At 39.3% G+C, this 23,656-nt stretch overlaps 1 protein-coding gene across 1 annotated transcript in view; it reads left to right on the plus strand.

Annotated features, from left to right (window-relative positions):
* Positions 1–23,656, plus strand: part of LOC109679340 (histone-arginine methyltransferase CARM1-like) — a 290,532-nt gene that overhangs the window by 167,384 nt on the left and 99,492 nt on the right. Inside the window, exons 4-5 of the mRNA XM_074052181.1 lie at positions 10,315–10,421; positions 11,278–11,382. Coding sequence (XP_073908282.1) covers positions 10,315–10,421; positions 11,278–11,382 — 212 coding nt within the window. The remainder of the gene's footprint in view (positions 1–10,314; positions 10,422–11,277; positions 11,383–23,656) is intronic.

The following is a 23,656-nucleotide window of genomic DNA, read 5'->3' on the forward strand; positions in this document are numbered from 1 at the left end:
CCTATTTTATAGTTCTGGTTGTCATTATTAATATTTGAGTTGACATTCAAAGGGGTGTCTCAAAGCATGCCCTCTGTGAGTGTGCTTTACTTTGGTCTGTTCAATCCCTTCGAATATTCTCCCTTACCCCTTTACTTCCCACCTCCTGTTTTTCAGTAGCTTTCAGTACACAACCTTATATCCTCTACCTTAACTTAGTCTTTAATGTTTCTATCTCTTTCAGGAGTTGTCAGCTATGATTTTTGCCTATTTTACTCTCCTTCTGATAACAGAGTCTAATCTCATTTTGGGTTTAGACAGGATTGACTCAAATCTAGTCAACTGGCATTGATCCGTCACCATAAAAATTGGTGCAGAAAGGGGTTTGTAGTTTAACCTGATTCCACAAGACTCGAGACTCAATCAGGAGATTTTGTTTTAACATTTTGGAAGGACTGGTAGTAGTGTAGTTCTGGAGTTGCTGAGTTACTGGTAGTCTTTTTTTTTTGTCTGAGGGGGAAATCTGCCTAACATGAAGCTAAAATGGAAACATAGGATTGAGAGAGAGAGATCAAAATCATAACATCTGGTTCTCTTGGACATAGCCATTCTTGAAAATGTAAATTTAATCCTTTGTTTTTCAGTTTTGTGAGCCATGAAGTTTCTGCATTGGTTAGACTTGAGTTTTCTACCACTTGTCAACAAAAAGAGTTTTCACTGACATATCTTTCTTAGAAGCTTGTTTCTGTTCTGGTTCAATAGATTATCTCTCTGCCCAAGACTGACCTCTGGTCCATCTGCTTATTGAAAACTATGTAGTTCCTAAGTCTTGGGCTTTCCTTATAGATGGGTAGCATGTGAGAACAAGAAGACTAGGAACCCATAGGGATTAGGGTCCTGGCTCAATATTCAAACAAATGAAGAAACTTTTCTTGGCTTCAAAGATAGTAAGGCTTACTATTTTACTAATGTTTAGGTCACAGTGGTCATCCCAATAAGTGCTTAATTGGTTTAAAGATATGCAGGAAGAATGTCTCTGATTTGACAAGATGTGAACCCAATTGTTTTTTTTTTTTTTTTTTACAAGACTCTTGACAGTTAGTGAGGTGATAAATACTCTCCAAAGATCCTTTCCAGCATTTTGCACCAATCTTTTGGTTGGACAAAAGTGGTGTTAGGTAAGTGTTATATGAATTATGGGCTCAGATTTGATTGCTAATTAGAAGGCTTTGAGAGGAGAACAAACCCAAATAATACATTGTCTCTTAGAGTTCCTAAGTGTATGCACCTTTGTTTTAAGAGAGGTTGATTTGACAATTGGTTTTAAAGAATGCTGACAACTTCTTTTCAAAGAGTAGACAAAAGTACTAATAGGGAAAAATTAGCTTGAAATTTGATGAACCTGTTCATTTTTCTAGTTTTCTCATGTATGCAATAGAAACACAGTGTTTGTAACAATGCTATTTTTTGTTGGGTACCCAAAGAAACTGCTTGGTATCTAAATCCTCTGTTGCTTTACAAAACAAACCCACTTGTATGAGGTATAAGAAAGGTCATCCTTATATTGAATTTCACTTAGCAGAATTGTATACATGTTTGGGGTGTACATGTTTTTCCATTCTACTTCACCTCTCACCCCCGAAATGTCTATGCCTTTCTCTGGAATTTCACACATGCACTATATCTGCATGAAAGATTTCCTCCCTCCCTCCCTCCCTTCCTTTCTTTTTATGTGTGTATGTGGTACTAGAGATTGAACCCAGGGCCTCTTGCTTGCTAGGCAAGTACTCTACCACTTGAGCTATGCCTTCAACCCTTTTGTTTTTGAAATAAGGTCTAGTTAACTTTACCTGGGGGTGGCCTTGAGCTTGCAATCCTTCTGCCTCCTCCATTTAGAGTAGTAGAGATTATGGGCTTGCTTATGGGATATTTCTTACAATTAGGTTTGTGATTATCTAATTTGGGAGTTGGGGTGAAGAAGGTATGGGAACTGTCTTATGCAAATATTATGCTTTTCTCTATTCAAAACAAAGAGAATAAAAAATGTTTTGACATATTTAGGGGTTCAGATGATGAATAGATAGAGAATAGACTTAAAATGCATGATGAGTCAAGGATAATTTGGTTCTGCTGGTGAGTTTAATTAACTCTGTAGAATTAAATTTTTCTCTTTAAGTGAAAGGAATGATTGAACCCAAATAATTAAGTTGGCATACCTCTGATTAGGGAAGAAATAAGTCAGTAAAAAATAAGCCCCTAATTCTAAGGTAATTGCCCTGGGAAAACTGAGCTAGTCAGAAGGTGGGAGTGGAAATGGATTCAAAAGCAGAAGGAAGGAGAGATCTCCCATGCTCATGGATTGGTAGACTCAACATAGTAAAAATGTTGATACTCCCTAAAGTAATCTACATGTTTAATGCAATTCCCATCAAAATTCCAATGACATTCATTAAAGAGATCGAAAAATATACCGTGAAATTTATATGGAAACACAGGAAGCCACGAATAGCCAAGGCAATACTCAGTCAAAAGAACAATGCAGGAGGTATCACAATACCTGACTTCAAACTATATTACAAAGCAGTAGCAATAAAAACAGCATGGTACTGGCACAAAAACAGACATGAAGACCAATGGAACAGAATAGAGGACCCAGCTATGAAGCCACAAAACTATAACCAACTTGTCTTTGACAAAAGAGCTAAAAATATATGATGGAGAAATAGCAGCCTCTTCAACAAAAACTGCTGGGAAAACTGGTTAGCAGTCTGCAAAAAACTGAAACTAGATCCATGTATATCACCCTATACCAAGATTAACTCAAAATTGATCAAGGATCTTAATATCAGACCACAAACTCTTAAGTTGATACAAGAAAGAGTAGGAAATACTCTGGAATTAGTAGGTATAGGTAAGAACTTTCTCAACGAAACCCCAGCAGCACAGCAACTAAGAGATAGCATAGATAAATGGGCCCTCATAAAACTAAAAAGCTTCTGTTCATCAAAAGAAATGGTCTCTAAACTGAAGAGAACACCCACAGAGTGGGAGAAAATATTTGCCAACTATACATCAGACAAAGGACTGATAACCAGAATATATAGGGAACTTAAAAAACTAAATTCTCCCAAAACTAATGAACCAATAAAGAAATGGGCAAGTGAGCTAAACAGAACTTTCTCAAAAGAAGAAATTCAAATGGCCAAAAAACACATGAAAAATGCTCACCATCTCTAGCAATAAAGGAAATGCAAATTAAAACCACACTAAGATTCCACCTCACTCCTGTTAGAATAGCCATCATCAGCAACACCACTAACAACAGGTGTTGGCGAGGATGCGGGGGAAAAAGGAACCCTCTTACACTGTTGGTGGGAATGTAAACTAGTACAACCACTCTGGAAAAAAATTTGGGGGCTACTTAAAAAGCTAAACATTGATCTACCATTTGATCCAGCAATACCACTCTTGGGGATATACCCAAAAGATTGCCACACAGGTTACTCCAGAGGCACCTGCACACCCATGTTTATTGCGGCACTATTCACAATAGCCAAGTTATGGAAACAGCCAAGATGCCCCACCACTGACAAATGGATTAAGAAAATGTGGTATCTATACACAATGGAATTTTATGCAGCCATGAAGAAGAACAAAATGTTATCATTTGCTGGTAAATGGATGGAATTGGAGAACATCATTCTGAGTGAGGTTAGCCTGGCCCAAAAGACCAAAAATCATATGTTTTCCCTCATATGTGGACATTAGATCAAGGGCAAACACAACAATGGGATTGGACTTTGAGCACATGATAAAAGCTTTAGCACACAAGGGAGGGGTGAGGATAGGTAAGACAACTAAAAAGCTAGCTAGCATTTGTTGCCCTTAACACAGAGAAACTAAAGCAGATACCTTAAAAGCAACTGAGGCCAATAGGAAAAGGGGACCAGGAACTAGAGAAAAGGTGAGATCAAAAAGAATTAACCTAGAAGGTAACACCCACGCACAGGAAATCAATGTGAGTCAATGCCCTGTATAGCTATCCTTATCTCAACCAGCAAAAACCCTTGTTCCTTCCTATTATTGCTTATACTCTCTCTACAACAAAATTAGAGATAAGGGCAAAATAGTTTCTGCTGGGTATTGAGGGGGTAGGGGGAGAGGGAGGGGGCGGAGTGGGTGGTAAGGGAGGGGGTGGGGGCAGGGGGGATGAAATGACCCAAGCCTTGTATGCACATATGAATAATAAAATTAAAAAAAAAGAGAGAAAAGAAAACACACACACACACACACACACACAAAAGCAGAAGGAAGAGGAGAATGAGAAGAGGAAGAGGATTAGAAGGAGAAAGAAGAGGAGGAGTTGAAGAAAAGGAAAGGGGAAGAGAAGGGAGGAGGAGGAAAAAGAGGAAAAGAAGGAGGAAGAAAAAGAAGAAAAATGAGAAGCAGAAAGGAAAACAGGAAAGGGAAAAAAGAAACTATTTTTGTAATTCAATTACTCAAGCATTCAATGATATTTGTTGGATACTTAGTAAGTACCATATGTTAAGCACCAGGAATGAATGGAGAAAAAATCTTTGTACCCTCATTTTTATCTTTTTATCTTACATATTGGGCAAGGCAAAAAATTATTAATTGGGCAAAATAGTAATTACTGTATGTTATGCAGAGAACTGATGAGGTACTGACATAGAGAAGTCAGGTATTGCAACTACTGACATCACATCCACTTGCTTAGATGAAATCCAGAGATGCAATTCTATTTCTCCAGTTCCAATCCTTAGGGGGCGTGGGGAATCAGTGTGTCTACCCTAAGTCAGATCCATTCCAAGGAGATAGACACCCAGTGTTGCTCTCTTTTTAATTACAAAAAAGTAAATAGATATCTTTTCCTTCCAGTGCTGCCCAGTGAAAAGAACTTAATTTGGAAAATTCAGTGGAACAGAGAAAAGTAGAGTGGGCTGTCTGTCAATTATTCAGGATTGCCCAGAAGCAGTTCAGCAACAATATCTAGAGTTTGACATATTATTTTTTAAAATCTACATTATGGCCATCATATTGTCAGTTACACATTTTCTGGTATAATTTCAGGACATGTGGGCAGAACAGCTGAGATTGTCAGACAGGTATTACCCTTTCCTGGCACAGAAAGATGCTAGTATCTTGGTAAATAAACTCTCTGTATGAAAAGCCCTGCAGACAGTTTCACTTGTAAATAGAAGCTATTTAAGAGAAGCAAGCAAACAAAAATATATCCCTTCAATCTGGTCTTGTAGAAGGAACAAAAAAGGAATGATGTGTCTGAGGAGTCTGTATTGATCCATGAGTTAACGATGTGCTAAAATTGAAAAATAATGGTTTCTCAAGAAGAAACTTAAGCCTTAGAATCAAAGGCAAATAATTAGAACCATGGCTGCAGGATGGAGCTGTCATGCCCTTGTTTAATATCTATATGTAGAGAAAATTATATGTATTTATTTGTGGTGAAAAATAGCAAAACATGATGGTTTATAGGCTGAGAGGTTATGATGGCAGTTGCACCCTTCTGAGACAGAGTGAGCGTGCATGACCTTTCAAAGTTCTCATTTTACTCATGATGCATGCTCTGGTCAGAGGGACTGACTTTACTAGTAATTGAGGGTTCCCCATTCTTACATACTCTGCCCACTTCCCTCAGACTTTTGAGAAGTACCTCCACAGTTAACTCTTTATTTTAGAGCAGCAATTTGTACACATATCCTCACACCTCTTCCACCCTAAGCAGCTGAGGGAATCAGGGTGCAAACATGAACATACCTTTAGACTTGACCATGTTCTAAACAGTTGGCCATTCTTTATTCAGGAACCACCCAGTTTTGCAGAATTAACGACATCCTTTAAACACAAGATGCCTACAGATTCCAAAGCTCTTCCATCCAAAAAACAAACAAAAAAATGAGCTCCTTTCCAGAATGTTCTTTCCAAATCCTGTCAGTCATATCCATATAGCTCAAATTCATTAAAAAAAAAAAACACACCTGATATTTGGTGTGTCAAATATGGTCCCTGTGTCAGGATTATAAGGAATTTTAATTATTGTGTATGCTATAGACTGAATTGTCACCTCAAATTCATATATTGAAACCGTGACCCCCCAGCAGCTGCATTTATTTTTTTTCTTTCTGTTTTTTATTAGTGTACAAAGGAGTTTTATTGTGATATTTCCATACATGCATCTAATGTACTCTGATCAAATTCACTGCCCCCTGGTGGCTGCATTTAAAGTAAGGAAGAAATTAAGGGTAAATGAAATCATAGGGTGGAAACCTGGTACTACAGGATTAGTATCCTTATAGGAAAAGATACCGGAAAACTCAATGGCTCTCTCTCTGCCATGCAAGAACATCACAAAAGGCATCAGACAGCAAGCCAGGATGAGAAACTCTCTGTGAACCTAATTGCTGGCATCTTGATCTTGGTTCTCCCAGCCTCCAAAACTATAAGAAAATAAACTTCTGTTGGTTAAACCAAATAATCTGTGACAGTTTGTTATAGTAGCCTGAGCAGACTAAGACAGTGCTAATACTGTAATAAGATGTATTTTTAAAAATAATGTCAGGAGGCATGGCTCAAGCATTAAAGGGTCTGCTTTGCAAGCATGAAAGCCTAAGTTCAAACCCCAGTCCCACCGAAAAAAAAAAAAATCAAACATAGTAGAGATGATACATCCAGATTTATATTTATTCTGTAGTATCTTAAGGTATTGTGTGGATGCTGGTGTAGCACAAAATGTCATTAACTTTCTTCTACATTTTCCTATGGAGACAATTGGTGAAATGTGTGATTTTAAAATCAGCTGTGTGATTTTAATAGACCAAAAATCTTGTTATTTTTCATAGAAAAATAATGTGTTTCAATTCTCCACACCTTTCATTTACAAAATAAGCAACCATTATTTTTGCTGTATTAAAAACTTAAATCTCCAACAAAGGATGGAGATCTGCAACTGTAGAGAATATTCAAAAGACTATTTGTTGAACAAATTAATTTACTATAGACTTTGAAAGCCCAAACAACAGAGATGCCCAGGACTCAAAGAACTCGCAGATGGGTGACAAGAGCAGCTGCTGGCAATCTCTGAGAACTCAGAGAGAATTGGAGAGGTGCCAAGAGACTAAAGCTGGGTAAATATTGTCTGATATCTTTTTGAAGGGAGAAAAATGCAAATATAGGAAATTATAGTTTAACTGACTTGGTATTTTTGACCCCCAGTAGAATTTGATAAGCAAATAATTAGGTCCAGAATTTGAGAGACCATAGTCAAAAATATTAAAATCTATTTAGTCTATAATGTTGCATCTGAGAACAAATTGGAGAAACAGGAACAAAATGTAGTACAATTAAGGGGCTTTGTAATATTTTGTGTAGGTGAGGGATTCTATGTGAAAAGTGTTGACACAGAAGAAGCTATTATTACATAGAGTTCAGTGAAAAATAGGTTTTAGAACAGCGGAGTACAATACTATTATTGTAAGTAATATAGAGATAGAAATAAATATATGAAATTCCTGAGAGATTCACAAAATGGTATTATACTTGGGAATTATTTTTTCCACTTGGTTTTTTTGTTCTTCTGAATTTTGTATGATTAAGTTATGGACAAGTTATTTTTTTAAACAGTGAAAGAAAATAGTCAAAAGAAAAATAGACAAGAGAACAGAAATATTGATTAATATATTGATTTAATATGTAAGAGGATGTTGTGAAGGAATAGGATCTCTTTTACTGTAATGTGGAAGGTTTAAAAACATTTTTATTAGCACATACTAGTTGCACAGGGAGGTTTCATTGTGACATGTACATATATGCTTACACCGTCTCTTGATGAGATTCCCCCCTGCTGTCATTCTCCTTTTCCTCCCCTTTCTTAAACCTGCTCCTTAAATGTTTCTTAAAGCAATTTCAGCAGATTCATTGTCCTATTTTCATATAAGTCTATAAAGTACATCGGTCATATGTGTCCTCTCCATTTATCCCCCCTTCCCATTAGTACCCGTCTCTGTTTTTATGATATGAATGTTGCCATATTCTGTTAATTGGAGCTCTCAAAACTGTCTTGTCGCCAGAACTGCCAGTTACACACTTAAAAATGTAGACGTTGGGCTCTATCATTCTAATACGATGAATCTGTGGCAAGACTTGGGGATCTAGTCATAGGGAATTGATTAAATTATGGTATAACCATAAAAGTTAAAAAATTATATCTATTAACAGCCAGGTAGAGGAGACTATGACCTATGAAATTATTCACAGTATCATAAATTTAAAAAGCTGGTTCTAAAATTACATGCAATCTTATAAATAAGAGGAATTTTTATACCTATACACACCAAAATGCTAATAATAATTAATCACTTGTATAATGGGATTATCATTTTTTTTCTTCTTTTTTATTGATTGCATTTTCTAAACTTTTATACATTTCATATGTTGGTTTTGTAGCTATTTTTAAAACATTATTTGCATCTGTTCCTTTATAAGGGTATACTTGAGAAGAATAAAGGGTTGACAGAAAATCTCCTAATGGAGGTAAATCTTTAACCAAAGACCATTATTTTTTCATAAGAGAGAGATCCACATGGAAACACTAGTTAGGTCAGGGTTTATCAGGAGAGATGAGCTCTTCTAAGCTGGAGAAATAGTGATTGTTCAGGATGCACTGTAAGTTTAATCCTGATTTACATTTCCACTGCGGGTTCCTCCCTGTATCTTCCTCTAGATCCTCTGGGTTAGCTGGCATTCCCTTTGACAAAAGGGGAAGCTGTTGCATGTGTTTACATACTCTCCACCAAGATCTTCTTCAACCTCAGTCCTCACATGGGAATAGTCCCAGGGCCTCACAAGTTTGCCTCACCAACTAAAAATAGTTTCAACAAGTTCTCCAAATGCATTGCATTTATAATTCAGACCTGATTATTGGATGTCTTCTATGTTAGCAAGGTATCTGGAGAATGGAGAGAAATAAAACTTGGACATCTAAACGATGCCTTAAAAGAGCTTGATTTGAGTACAGAGGTAGAGATTTTAAAAAAATTGATATTCAGTAAAATGGGAAATATAATACTAAGCTGAGAGCATGAAATTGCTGCACAAGAATTCTGGAAGCTTTTGAAAAAGAGAGGCTTTGTCCTCACCACATGAACATTAATTACCAGGTTTAGGGTAAACTTCCAATAACCACAGGTAGGAGAAACTTTCCATGTGATGCTGATCTACAGCTAAGTGTTGAGAGTCACTGTACCCCAGCAACTAACAACTACCACAAACACTGCCTTTGGTGTTCTGGAGTACACAATAGGAATGGAATCCAGTGCAGCTTGTTCAGTGGAATCTGGGAGAATGGAGAAGATTTTGATGTCCAAATGTCATCTAACAGAAGAAGGGAATACACTGTCAAGAGGCTTGGCCAGAATTAATAAAGGAATCTGTGAGAGTTCAGCATGGCAGGAGTGTTGACGACACGGTGCAGTTCTCCTGTGTGTAGGAAGTGGTGGAGGGCTCTGGAGCAGGGCAGATGGCAGTATGAGAGGTGGGGTCTAGAACGTGAAGGGCTGGACCAAGAGTGCATGGGCATTAGGGATGCAGCCATGGGCTCCATGAGAAGACCTGATCATAATGCCTATGGTGGAGAGAGATGAGGCCACAGATGGTGAAGACTACTAGGCAGGATTTGAGGAATATATCAAATATCTTTAAGGCTGAAGTCACCGAATTTTGCAACTGCACATGTTGTGTTTTCAGTAATATCACTTCTGGAATTCTTTTTCCAGCCTTCAATTCTGTATTTTCTAAGTAATAGAATGCACTCCCTTGTACTCACATATCTCCAGTTATTTTATCTTTTTTCTATATAGATGGGAAATACGAGAGAAAAACCTGCCATTATGATGATAGAATGAGGTCACACACATACACACACACACTCTTTTTCTATTTGCAGCTATATCTTTTTTATCATAAAAAATATCCCCTTCCCCAGAGCATATACTGACTATGTAAGTCTGGGATGAGCACAGTACCAAGAGAATTGGAGGAGCCCGGAATCTGCTGGTGGCCCATTATGCTCTCTCACTTGACATTTCCAAATGCAAATATGTCTGACAAGTGTAAATAAGGGTGACACACTTTGGAGTGGTACTCATTTCCATCTTGCCATTTCTTATCATGTGTGTGTTCAGGGATGAATGTGCCATTTTCATTTTCTAATATTTTCACAGTTGGGACTTTTTACACAGTGCAACCATGAGTTCTGTGATTTCCAAGGTGAAGAAATAGATCTGATTTTTCTCCTTGCAGATTTTAGTGCATTTTCAAATACCTTGAAAAGATGCCGAAATCAGAAAAAGGAATATTCTGTGTTTAGCCAGCGGACAGAAGAAGCATCGGCTGCACAGTACTTCCAGGTCAGGAAGGTTGCTCCTGGTGGAATTAATTAATTTGTTTGAAAGTGACAGACACCTGTGAACACACCTGGGTAGGTTGGGCGGGGCATTGTTGATGTCCTACTGCAGTGGTTCTCAAAGAATGTTATCCAGATCAGCAGTAGCAGCATTACTACCTGGATTTAAAGCCCCACTTACTTGTCAGGACTTGGACAAGTTGCTATATCTTTCTAGGACTCAGTGTCCTTAACTGTGGAACATAATTCATCTTTTGTCATGATTATTTAATTTGATTAGATGACATCTATGAAGCACTTGGCATGGTCCTTGGCATACAGGAATCTCTATCAGATGGTGGCAATGACAATGATGATATATACTACTGTCATTATTTATGGATTTATATAGACATATCACTGACTTGCTATGCTTTCATCAGGATTACCACTATCACTACCTTCTGCCCCACCCATACCCACCCAAAATTTTTATCTAAGTTCTGTTTTCCTCTCAAGGTAGATGGGGCTTGTCAAGATAGGCCATCATGTAAGGCTTTGGTTCCTTTCTGTCTTGACACTATTATTTTTGATCTGTGTTCTCTCACATCCTCTACTTTAAGAAGGGACCATGGTACCTAGTCCATCAATATCTAGGCATAAATTCATGGTGTAGAGCAGGAATCAGAAGTGGGTTCTTATTTAGAATACATGTTTCACAAACAGGGCAATGTGGACTGATCACCTAGTCCCTCTCAGCCTCTGCTTCCCTGTGTCTTAAAGCCTATGCTTGTCTTGACCAAGGTGACTGTAAGAGCTAGACACTCAGGAAGGTGCTGCCTTGTGAGTTGCTTACCTGACTTTTTCCTTTCCCTGTACAGTTTTATGGCTGCATTTCCCAGCAGCAGAACATGATGCAAGACTTCGTGAGGACAGCCACTTACCACAGAGCCATACTCCAGAACCACACTGACTTTAAAGATAAGGTAATGCTGGCAGCAGGGTATTAATCTCAGACTGTTTGAAGAAGCCTTTTCAAGACCAGAATCAAAATGAAGCTTTAACAGAATTAAACTCTTATACACAAATGTTCATAGCAACAATATTCAAAATAGCTCAAAAGTGGAAGCAATCAAAATGCCTATCAACTGATGAATGTATAACAAAATGTGTTATATCCACACAGTAGACTATTTTGAATAGTATTCATATTATCCGTAAATGGGATGAAATGCTGATACATGCTTCAATGTGAGTGAACCTCAAAAACATATTAAGTAAAAGAAGCCAGTCACAAAAGGCCGTATGATTATATTTATATGAAGCATCAGAATAGGTAAATCCATAGAGAATACACTGGTGTTTGTCAGGGCTGTAGCCTGGTGGGAGGGGAGACGGGAAGAGAAAGCAAGGGAAGAGAAGGGAAGTTAAGGGAAGGGAAGAAGAGGAAAGAGAAGGGAAGAGAAGGAAAAGAAATTGACTGCTTAATGCAGACAAGACTTTCATCTTGGGGTGATAAAATGTCTTGGAACTAGATAGAGGTAATGATTGTACAACATAATGAAGGTACTAAATGACACTAAATTGTACTCTTGAAAATGGTTAATTTGATGTTATGAGAATTTTTTCTCAATAAAAAAATTAAGCTTTGAGTGCCAGGAACTCAAGAGACTGAATGTACTATGCCTTGGTGCATAGATCAGGTTAGGAGCGTATTGCCACGTAATGAAAAGCTCTTTGTGAGGCTCTCTAATCATAGGCTCCACATGTGCATGCATTTCTTTCCTTCACTAAATGGCTCTGAATGATGAATGATTGCTAGCACATTACGCAACTGTTTTCCATTATGCTTCTATCTGTTAAATAACCAGACTGTTCAAAAAATTAAGCTCCTCTCTGAGGTAGGGATGCTGGTCAGGAGAATTAGCCATTGTGAGACCCAGTTTCATATTTCCCCTTACCCAACTGTGCGATCTTAGAGAAACACTAAACTTCACTGAGCATCAATTTGTTCTACTCCCATAAAATTGTACATCCATGGTCCTTGAGCTTTGGTACGTTAATTACCAGGAAGGTGTGACAGAATATTGAAATAATAATCCTGAGGACTCATGCCTCCCTGAATCCATGCCACTTGCCAAGTCATGTAGCTGTTCCTCTCATCCGGAGATGGTCTGATTTTTTTACCCTTTAATTCTGCTGGCCTGGTGACCTTATTTGGCCAATAAAATATGACAGGGGTGATGCTGTGTGAGTTCCAGAGCCCTGGGCCATAACAGGCCTGTAGCTTGTGCTCGCTCTGACTCTGTCAAGCCCAGGAAGTGAGTGGAAGCCCAGGAAGCTACAGGAAGTGAGTGGTCACATAGGCATAACTGATGTGCCCCAGCCAACAGCCAGCGCCAACTGCTAGACTGTGAGTGAAGCTATCTTGGACCTCTAAGTCTAACCAACCCTTCAGCTACATGCAGAAGCATGAATAGAGTCAAGAAAAACCAGCAGACAAACTGCTCAGCCCTGTCACAGAATTGAAAGAACTTACAAACTGTTTTTAGTTTGTGCACTGTTTCTTTTCTTTTCTTTTTTACTCTTACCTTTTTCCCCCTTAAGCCACTAAATTTTGGTGTATTTTTGATATAACAATAGTTAATTAAGAGACACAGAAAGATGCATGAAGAAAGTAAATAAAGTGATAATAAGGCCCCCAACTAGAAGCTAATTTGCCCATGGTTTACCGTCCTCTGTCATTTCCATTCTGTTATTGAGCCCATCACTGAACCTTTTGTTTTGGTAACTGTATTTTTCTGATCCAAAATTTCCATTTGACTGTAAGTCATGAAGTTCTTGGCTGATATTTCTGTTTTTCTGTTAGTCTCAGCCATGGTCATGATTGTGGTTGGGACTTTGGACAACTCCACCTAGGTGTCAGATTGACCATTCAGTGACATACACAGGATAGATCCATAGCACTGACAAAGCACTGAAAATTGAACTGACATAAGAAGCAAAGGCCTTAGAAGACTCTTGGATGAAACTTGTGGCCCGAACCTAACCAGCCTGACTAAAAAATAATCTGCTTTCATGACCAATTCTACTATCTATATCACTGCAGTGTTAGCATCGATTGATTATCTTCCTCTGTTGGAACTGAGATTTTCCTCATTCCTCATATGCCAAGAGATTTCAAATTATATACTGTGTATTCTGAATATTCTATTAGGAGACTCTAGGTCATTTTTAAAGCCTATGGAACATGTCAATGTTTTTGTTTTAGCAAAGAGTCAGGCTGGTTAGGACAGGACACAAATTTCATTGAAGGGTCTTCTGAGGCCTTTACTTCTTGTATCAGTTCATTTTTCAGTGCCTTAGTTGTGGTGTTTGGATCTGTCCTCTGTGTGTGTCATCCATGGTCAGTGTGGTACTTAGGTGGAGTTGTCCAATGTTCCAACCAAGTTTTGTTATGCTCATTAGTGTTTTATCCATGCATGTACAGGCTGAGAAGGAGCCTCGGAATTTATAAAACAAGGTATCTGGGGGCTGATTTGCCAAGTTCCTTCCTTCCCAAGATCTCTCTAATACTTTCTGACTCTTTGCATTTTTCAGTCCCTGGCTGAAAAGCACACTCCGCCATATTACTTCCATGGCTTTTCCTACATATTGACAAAGTAAAGAAAGAACAAAGGGAAAAGTAAAATACTGGGTTGAAAGTGGGACTTGGTGTAGTCCCAGCATTTGGGGACAACAGCACCACTGAATGGAGGGGAACACTGTCCTCCCTATAGTTTTGGCTCCTGCAGTCTGATATCTACCACTGCAAGACACTGGGGCTGCAGTGCAGAAGAAGCAATAGAAGGACTAAGAGAAGAAAAAAAGAGAAGGTGAATGAGGAGAGGACAAAGGAGAGAGGAAAACAGAGGATATCCCTCTCCTCTCCCTCCCTGGAGGCATCTCCAGGAGCTCTCTTGGGCTGTGCCCTGGTTCCCATTTCTGGAGTGTTCAATTCTGACCAGTGTTTATGGGAGGTGGGAAAAAAGAAGTAAAATCACTTCTGATCAGGCAGTATTTGAAATTCTAGTCTTCTTCCCCAATTTGTTTGCTACTATTTCCTTGTCAGAATCCTGGAGTAGGCTCTATACACTGTATCTAACTTCTACAGATGGTCTTCTATCAACTTGTCCTGGACCAGAGACACTCTCTCTCACATTTTTTTTTTTTTTTGGAAAAACAGGTTTGAACTCAGGGCTTTGCTCTTGGTAGGCAGGCTCTCTACCTCTTGAACCATGTTCAGCCCATGACCGGATACTTTTAAAAAGCTAGATCTAGATACTCTGGTGGGCCAGTCTAGTGCTAAAGAGATAAAGGTAAGACCAGAAATGGCTATGTTTGTCCAAAGAATCTATTCTGAAATAGTTTTTGAGGTATCCAAGGACCTCGCTTTGTCAGTAGAGCATGCTTAGTCAACAATTATGAAGTAAACATTGCTATGAAAGAGAATCTTAATTATGAGAAATGGTCAGAAGGATTTTTGGGGAAAAGCTTGTTTCTTTTGTAACTTCATCTAGTATTCAATAAACAGTTGTGTTGACCCAGTGTATGTTTTTAAAAAGAAGAAATCCACCCTGAACTATTGATTTCCTCTTCATGGTTTGAAGATGTTTCTTGGAGGTGATAGTTTTATTGAGGGAAACTTCTTTCCCTCTGTGGGAAATTAATTTTAGTCTCTAATTTGTTTTATAATATCTATAATCTGTTATATATATTATCTGTTAAGTACTTTTAATTCACCTTTCAACTTGACAAAACCACTCCCCAAACTACTAATCTCAATAATAATTTCCATTATAAAATCTTTCTCCAGGGTTCTGTCACTTCGTCATTTCATTTGTGTTATCTTTTTATTTATAACAATGAAAATGTTGAACTAGATCACCTTTAAGGTCACTCCCAACTCTAACCTCATTTTATTCTACAAAATACCCCTTTCCTGCCTGCCTGCCTGAAATGGGACTTATTTGCCAATGAAATAAAATAGGCATCCATCTGTTGGGGCTTATGAAGGTGATAATTAATCACATGGTTGATAATTAATTATTTCTCTTTCCCCACTTGAGTTCTGAACCAATTTAGAAATAGACACAGATGTCAGATAGAAATCACAATGCAGTTTTATTGTTGGTATTGCTATTTGGAGAATGGTGCTAAGACCTGTGGCCATATAAATCTTTCTCTTCCTTTTTCCTCAAACTGAACTTTTCCACTCACTTGCATTATGAACAACTGGTAAACTGGATGAGCCTTGGTCTGGTGAAACACCCCACATAGGGATCATACACTTTAGTAGGGGTGGGCAGGCTGGTGTTGTCCCTGCCTAGGTTATACATGCTCTGTCCTATTTGCCAATGTCCCCAGTCAGATGGGTCTTCCTACAGTTGAGAAAAATAGAGGAAAGGCAGATGACTATTCTTACCCTTATTACTACCCTCTTCGGGGAGTAGATTCCCCTCCCTTCTGAAAACTGAAGGAGCAAACTTTCCCAATTTTAGTGTCCCAGGAGTCCATTGGTCCCAGATAAGCCAAAGTGATTGGTCACCCTGACTTCAAATATGAAATCTTTTTAGTCCTCTTTTGTTTGCTAGCATTGTGCTGAAGACCATTCTACAGTAACTCCTGTGAGTCTATGGAGGATGCCACTCTTCTACTAAGCTTTTGTATTCTTTCACTGAAATCAACTTCCTAAAGGAGTATTGATATTGACTACCTAAAAGGGCATGGGTTTAGAATGATCAATACCAATGGCTATTATTTATTGAGGAGCTTAGTACAGGTAAGCACTAAGCTGAGGGCTTCCACACACTGTTTCCTTTGATCTTTATGACAACTTTATGAAGTAGATGCTAATGTTAATGCCCTTTTAAAGATGAGAGAATTAAGGCCTAGAAAGGATGGTCATTTACCTGATTTTATACAAATAGAAATGCAAAGGCCAGGTCAAGACCTAGTTAGTCTACTTTTAGAGCCCACACATATAACTCCTGAAAGGTGTCGCCTTGGGAGGGTTGACTGAAATTGCTAAAGGACACTTTTGCTTCTCTAGGCCTAAGAATGAGATGAAAATATTTTGGCTACTCAGACATCCCCACAAATGTATGAGGTATCATTGCACCATGGTTATGCCCATGAATTCTGGAGTTAGAGAACTACTGAAACTCCAACTTGGCCACTTCCCTTAAGACATTGAGCAGGTTGACTTCTGTCTTTGGGCTTTGGTTTCCTGATCTGTAAAAGCACAATGATGAGAAGAGTCCTTTCCAGTTCAGGATGATACAATGCATACGAAGTGCTCAGTACATGGTCATAGGAGGAACTCAATATTAGCAAGTATTGTTGTTCCTGATGATATTGGGGAATTGATATTGTAGTTTCTCCCTTTATGTGATATCAAATCTTTCTAATCTTGAGTTTTCACTTGGCCTCCTTCATGCAGCTTTAATGAAAATCCTTTCTTGGCCAGAGCACTGCTGGCTGAGAACTTCATTTGGAATCCATCCAAGATACTGACTCTGCTGGAACCTACCCCATCTTCCCTCCTTGGAGTTTCTGTTAATTGCCATCTGGCTATTTTTAGTTTCTTCAAGTGTGTGCTGGGTACAAGTAGGGAAGGTCCATCCTGCTGAGATAGTGAGGTTGTGTGAGCTATGGGGTTTTAATTTGGAAATGTTTTGACATTTCATTTGTCAGGGCACCAGTTGCTGAAAACTTGTGAGAGTAAGCAGGAGATGAGAGATTATTATTTTTTTTAAATCAGCATTTTCACAGAGGAGAGAATCCCCAGTTGCAACAGCTGCTTAGTGCATCCAAATGTGAGCTTGGCTTAGGCAGACTGGATTTAGGGATTTGAAGGCTTAAAAGAAAACATAAATAACAACAAACATGCAAAGCAACCTGTTTGGCTGATATGCAGCTTTGCAGAGCTGAGCTTTGGCTCTTCTGATGGGAGTTTAATATGGTGTGTGCTTGTCATCAGTGTAGTCAAAACCCCTTAGACCTGTTTTAAATCATGCTGTGAAATTTTCCTCTCATTTTAAAAGTCTGCATACCATGAGTTAACCTGGCACATCAATGAGGCCTGACCTCAATCATTGACCAGAATAAAGGCTACAGTGTAGGTGAGTCATATAGTCCTGTCTGCAAACTCTTGCTGCCTTCTATTGCTTCTAACTGTCTACTTCTCTGAGCATCATTGTTAATTAGTGGCAGCAGAATCTTTGTCCAGAGCTGTGTTGTGAAGTAGGAAGAGAAGGAAACGACTCATGATCCCTGCTAGCTGCTTTGTATATCTTATCTCATTTAATTCTTGTGTGTTCGCACAGCAAATCAATGTGAGTCAATGCCCTGTATAGCTATCCTTATCTCAACCAGCAAAAACCCTTGTTTCTTCCTATTATTGCTTATACTCTCTCTACAACAAAATTAGAAATAAGGGCAAAATAGTTTCTGCTGGGTATTGAGGGGGGGAAGAGAGGGAGGGGGGGAGTGGGTGGTAAGGGAGGGGGTGGGGGCAGGGGGGAGGAATGAACCAAGCCTTGTATGCACATATGAATAATAAATAGAAAAATGAAAAAAAATAATAATTCTTGTGTGTTAGTCAGGGTTCTTGGCTGCAAGCATCAGAAACCAGCTTTACTAATTTAAGAAAAATAATAAAGAAATCCTAAAAGGATACAGGAACATCAGATAACTAGGCTTGGAGGCTTCATAATGAGAATAATTTTCAAACTTACACTACAGAGTTGATCTCAGGAAGATAGCAGTGCAGCCAAACAGAATCTGCAACATGAACAGCCTTCGCCCCATGCTAGTTCTTGACTGCTGTCCTCGGCACCTCTCCTCTGCTGCTCTGGGATCTGGAGGTAGCCATGACCTCATCAGAGTGGATTCCACACAGTCTCTCTTCCTTCACTTGCTGAGCCTCCTATGTGAGGTACATCTTCTAGACAGAGCTTTAGCTGTGCCATACTCCAGTTGCAACCATGCTGGAAAAGAGCATCTGACACTGTCACTTCCTAGTGGGAGGAAGGGGCTGCCTCACAATGTGTGATGAGGCATTCCCCAAACATAAGAGGGGAGTTCAGCTGCTCAGAGGTACAAAAGAATGGCAAATGCCCTCTACATATTACAGCAAACAGGCAATACATATCATCAGGTGAATAGTATAGATAAAGAAACACAGTTACAAAAATTTAACCAACTCACTTTAGGGTGCACACTACTAGGTGGTATGAGCTATGTGTAAACTCAAATCTGTCTGTATCCTTCCTTGTACAGCAGGATGATTTGTGAGCAACACATTCTTTATATGTTCTTTGTTGAGAAACTGATATTTTAATTTTACGTGATTTTTGGAATGTGTGGTGGCAGGGAGCAATGATGAAAAAGTCTTTGCTAGCAGATGTGGGTGTGTGTGTGTGTGTGCGTGTGTGTTTCTTTTTTCTATGGCTTGGGCTTTGCAGGCTGTTTGAGTTTCCTAGAGCTGCTAGATGAAATTGCCACAAGATGGATAGCTTAATACAACAGAAATTTATTGCCTCACAGTTCTTGAGTCTATAATACCTAAATCAAGATGTCTGTAGGGCCATGGTCCCCTGAGGGCTCCAGGGGAGGATCCTTCCTTTCCTCTTCCTAGCATCTGGTAGATGCTGATTATCCTTGGTGTTCTGCGGCCTGCAGGTGCATCCCTCCAATCTTTACCTCCATTGCTACATGGTATTCTCCCATTTGTTTCAGTGTCTCTGTGTACATTTCTTCACATAATGACATCAGTCACACTGGATTGAAGGCCCACTCTAATCCAGATATGTCCATTTGATTACATAAGGAATCTCTTCAAAAATAAGATCACATTCACAGGTTCTGGATAGATTTGAATCTTTGGGGACTGGATAATCTTTGACCAATTTAGAGGCTAGGTTCAAGTTAAGCTATATATCAGTATAACTCATCCCTGGGATTAATTCTCTGAAACAGAGATAAAGAGAAAGATGTAGAAAATGGGCATGGTTTTAACTGATCTCTTTGGTCCTCCAAGCCTAAAGGAGACCCACAAAATGGATTTTCTGACTATGTATATGAAGTGGATGATATGTTTTCATGAATCTGAGATTAATTAGATCTGTTCCTAAAAGGTTAGTGGAGAAAGATGCTAGAGTCTGCAGAAGAAAAAGCTTTCATTTGGTATGAAAGCAAAGTGCAGCTTTCACACAGTGAAGAGACCAGAAGCAAGCAATGGTCTCAGACTGGTTTTAGGGTTAATTGGGGAAAAAAGGAAGCTGGGAGGCTTGGGGTATAATGCAACAGGTAAATTTTTCTAGTCAAGATATCTGCACTCCACTGAGATGTGTGTCAGTACAGGCCTGACTATGTGCTCACCTCCAGCAGGACCTGGGAAACATGAGAAGTTTGTGGGCTTGTTGCTCAGTTACTGAAACTTCTATGGTTCAGCTTGTTACCAGGTTCCTGAATTGGCCCAATGGTTGGGAGTAGGAAACAGTGTTCCAGGCTGACAAGGGCTTGCCCTCTATCTTTGGGTACCTTATTGCTGTTAGCCAGCACCTTTCCCATGCTTAGTGTGTGGTAAGCCCATCTCATTTTCTACAACCTAGTCATCTTGAACCAAGGATGAGCATCAGTATCTGCTGTGACAGTGAGATCTGAGGTCTTTCCCTGACCAGTCTGGTGCCTACCCCATATTGTTCCAGACCCTGGACTCCTGGATTCCATTCTCCTTCCCTTCATTCCATCTTCTTTTCTTTGGTCACTCAGCCCCACTGTCCCTAGCACCAAAAAACTCAGGGTTTGGTCTCTGCTGGGTTTGGGGACATAAGGAAGCTTAAGGTGAGAGAAAGGCTATTCTCATCCAGCCTCTACCCAGGCCAGGGCTACTGTATTCGACCTAATCTTATCATAGACACCCTGAAGGAGGAAGGACCTTTAAGGTGGGAAGGTGGGGATTTCATCTTAATATAAGGTGAGGAGGGAGTGGGAAGCTTCTCCCCCTACCTTTTTTGGGTAACATGTTAGGGGTTAATGTTGTAAAGAGTAGTTTACATCTTCACTTTCTGAAGACACTTGAATTTAGGACTGACGTATCTGTGACAAGCATGCCAGGAGTGGCAGAGGCCATCAGGGTAGCCACTTCCCATCTACCATCTTCCCACTAGTATGGAAGACTTGAGACACAAGGCAACAACCTGCCAAACTCCTTAGTTCTTCCCATCCCTTTTCAGGGTTGATCCTTGCAAAATGACCTTTGGGTAGCAAACAGAAGGTTTGCATGCCTCAGCTCTGGTAAGGGACAGATTTTTCTTTGCCCTCCTATACCTGGAAACAAATGTACTACCAGTAGAGAAGGCTGCCTGGTCCTGTTCCAGCCTGGATCCCTGGGGCTCAGATGGAGGTGCTGAGCCCACATGTCAAAGTTCAATGTTTTTATTGTGTTCCATCGTAGCTCTTTTTTCCCCTTTTCTGATCATTGATTTACAAAAGAAAGCAAGCTGCTCAGGCCCTGGAAGTGAGGAAGGAGGGTGGGAGAGGGTTGCCAAAGGCCTGTGTAGCATGGTCTGCCTCATCTGGCACCCTTCTGAATGGGAAGAGCAAAGTACCTCTTGTGTAGAAAGGTCCTTGAATTCTCCCCAGATCCCACCCTCTCCTCTAGCATGTTGATGGCAGAGGCAGAGAAGATAAGAATTTATAGCTCATTTCTTGCTGGAGGAAAACTTGTCATCTGGTTTTGCAGAGAAGGTTATACCGAAAGCTCGTAGTACATTTATCTATAACATGTGCTAGTATATTACATTTAAAAGGACAAAAAAATGTAAAATACTGGAATGAAATTGTATTATAACATTGATATTATTGAAAGTATCTGCTTTCCAGACCGAAGTGATTAATTCACTATTCTAGTCCTGATTTAGTCCTTTGTAATTTGTGGTAATTATGCTTTTCTTTTTAATACAAAAATGTATAAAAATAAAAATTTGAAAAGGAAAAAAAGATATCTGTACTCAAAGCCAATCTCTGTTTCTTTTGACATCATGACATGTGGCAATTATTAGTTTGCAGTTAATTTTAAATTGGGATAAGAATATAATTACATGATGACTGTAAATATTTAGTGGCTACTGTATGTAAAATCTCGAAACAGCTCTAGAATGCTGCACACTTAACTGGGAATCAGAATCAGAAATCATCAGAACTTCAAAGGTATGGTTTACCCATATGAGGCAGGATAGACTAGGTTATGCTGCTATAACAACCAATTGGTAAGTCTCAGTGGCTTAAACCAACAGAGTTTTATTTCTTATTCATGTTTACCTGTCCATTATGCTTTGTCTAGGGGATCTGCTTTTGATCATTCTCACTCTAGGACCCAGGCTGATATAAGAGCTTCTATGTGAAACATCACTAGGACTATTGAAGAGTCAAGAAGAGCATGGAGGCTCACATACCCAGTTCTTAACTATCCCACCTGAAAGTGGCCCACATTACTTTTTACCACAGTACATGGTCCAACACAAGTTATTTGGTCACTCCAAATCTCGAAAGGGCAGTGCTATTCAATTCTCACATGTGTTCATAAGAAGAACTGAAGGTGTTTGGTAAATGACTATCACATCAGATATCACTTTTGCCAACTCATTCAAGTAGGGCCAGTTTGCTAAGATGATATTCTCTATGTATCAGCTATTCATTGAAGAGAATTAGGAAGGAAAGAAGGGGATTTAAGGATTAATATTTCACTTACATGTTTTGTTGGAATTAACTTTGCTAGTGAGTCACCTGCCCACTAGAGCAAAGGCTATTAAAAAGTTTTTAAAGTTGAATTTCCAAACCTTTCATTCTCTGTCCATGGCACTGCCATGAAAGACTGATTTGGGGCAACTGTTGACTTGCTAACAGCTAATATGGAAGACTCTGTGCAACAGTAACTTCTAAAGCACACATCTTGTTTAAATATGTGATTTTCAGGAGTCAAAGCTTAGCAGATAAAAAGAACAAGGTCACTAAAGAGCAATTAAATTGAACAAAACAATCAATAAGCTTTTCAAAGTATTGTACTACAACCTCATCTTTTCTGGTACTGAACCAGAAAACTCTGATGAATTTGGGACTTCCCCATAAATCTTCTTTTCATTTAATTTCCTAAGTCTGAGGCATGGACACAGTTACTTAGCATCCAAGTGGCGGCTTAGATTAGAATTGAGAAGTTCCAGAAACTGAGAAAAGATAGAATCACAGGAAAGTGTCAATCAACGTGGTAACTTTCTTATAACTACCACTAGTTTCTTAGCCTTGGTTCCCTAAATTAAAGCGTGTGAAGCAAAGGTTTCTGTGCTGGCGCTTTATCAGGGGATGAATCTCAAGAAAGCAGGATAGGAGGGAGGAGAGTGAGGCAGGAAAAGGGGGAAAACAAATAGAAAGACACATTACTGAGCCTGCTGCAGCTTTATGAAAAACTTATTGCTTGGTGTCAGGGGACTTATTCAAAGGAGTCACATGAGGGCACTACAACCCCAAGTTGTTTGTCCAGGGGGAGAAAAGGAGGACAATTTATTCATTGGCTACCATCTCCCACTGACCAAAGTGTGTTGCCTGGGCATTACCTCCCTTGCACTCTGAAGGTGCATGTTTACGTGGTTGCCAAGTGGGTGTTGTCATTCTTGCTCCCACTTCAGTAGCCACAAGGCAACTCTGTAGCAAGAAGCATGTGGCATGAATGAAGTGCACACTGTTTTGCTGGATCCATGAACAAAGTGAGAAACTAGGAGAAACCATTACAGCAGGCTCCTGGGGTGGTAGTAGTTTTAACAGCAGCAACATTTGCAATGAAATACAGCTCCAGACTACAAAAATCAGTGCTATTATTTTTTCTTATCACCCCTTATTCTTCAATTTTCACTCCATGTCACCTGAATGAAGTTTTTCCAGACTCCTTGATACAGAAGACTAATCCTCCTCCATACTCATGACCCTTTACACAATTCTGTCATTGGCACTGGAACACATTCTTTCTAACATGTCTCTATGTGCATGTTTCTTTCCTTCTCCCAAATAGTTATCTTTGCATTCTCAGTACCTAGAAGTGCTTGGCACACTGGGCGATAACAAGCATTTAATAGATGTCTGATGGCTGAGTTATCAATCATGTCAGATTCTACCGGTAGCATGTGAAGAGGGGTTAACTTTGGGTAGATAAGGTTAACTTTG

Source organism: Castor canadensis, chromosome 13, assembly GCF_047511655.1.
Source record: "Castor canadensis chromosome 13, mCasCan1.hap1v2, whole genome shotgun sequence".
Taxonomy (NCBI): domain Eukaryota; kingdom Metazoa; phylum Chordata; class Mammalia; order Rodentia; family Castoridae; genus Castor; species Castor canadensis.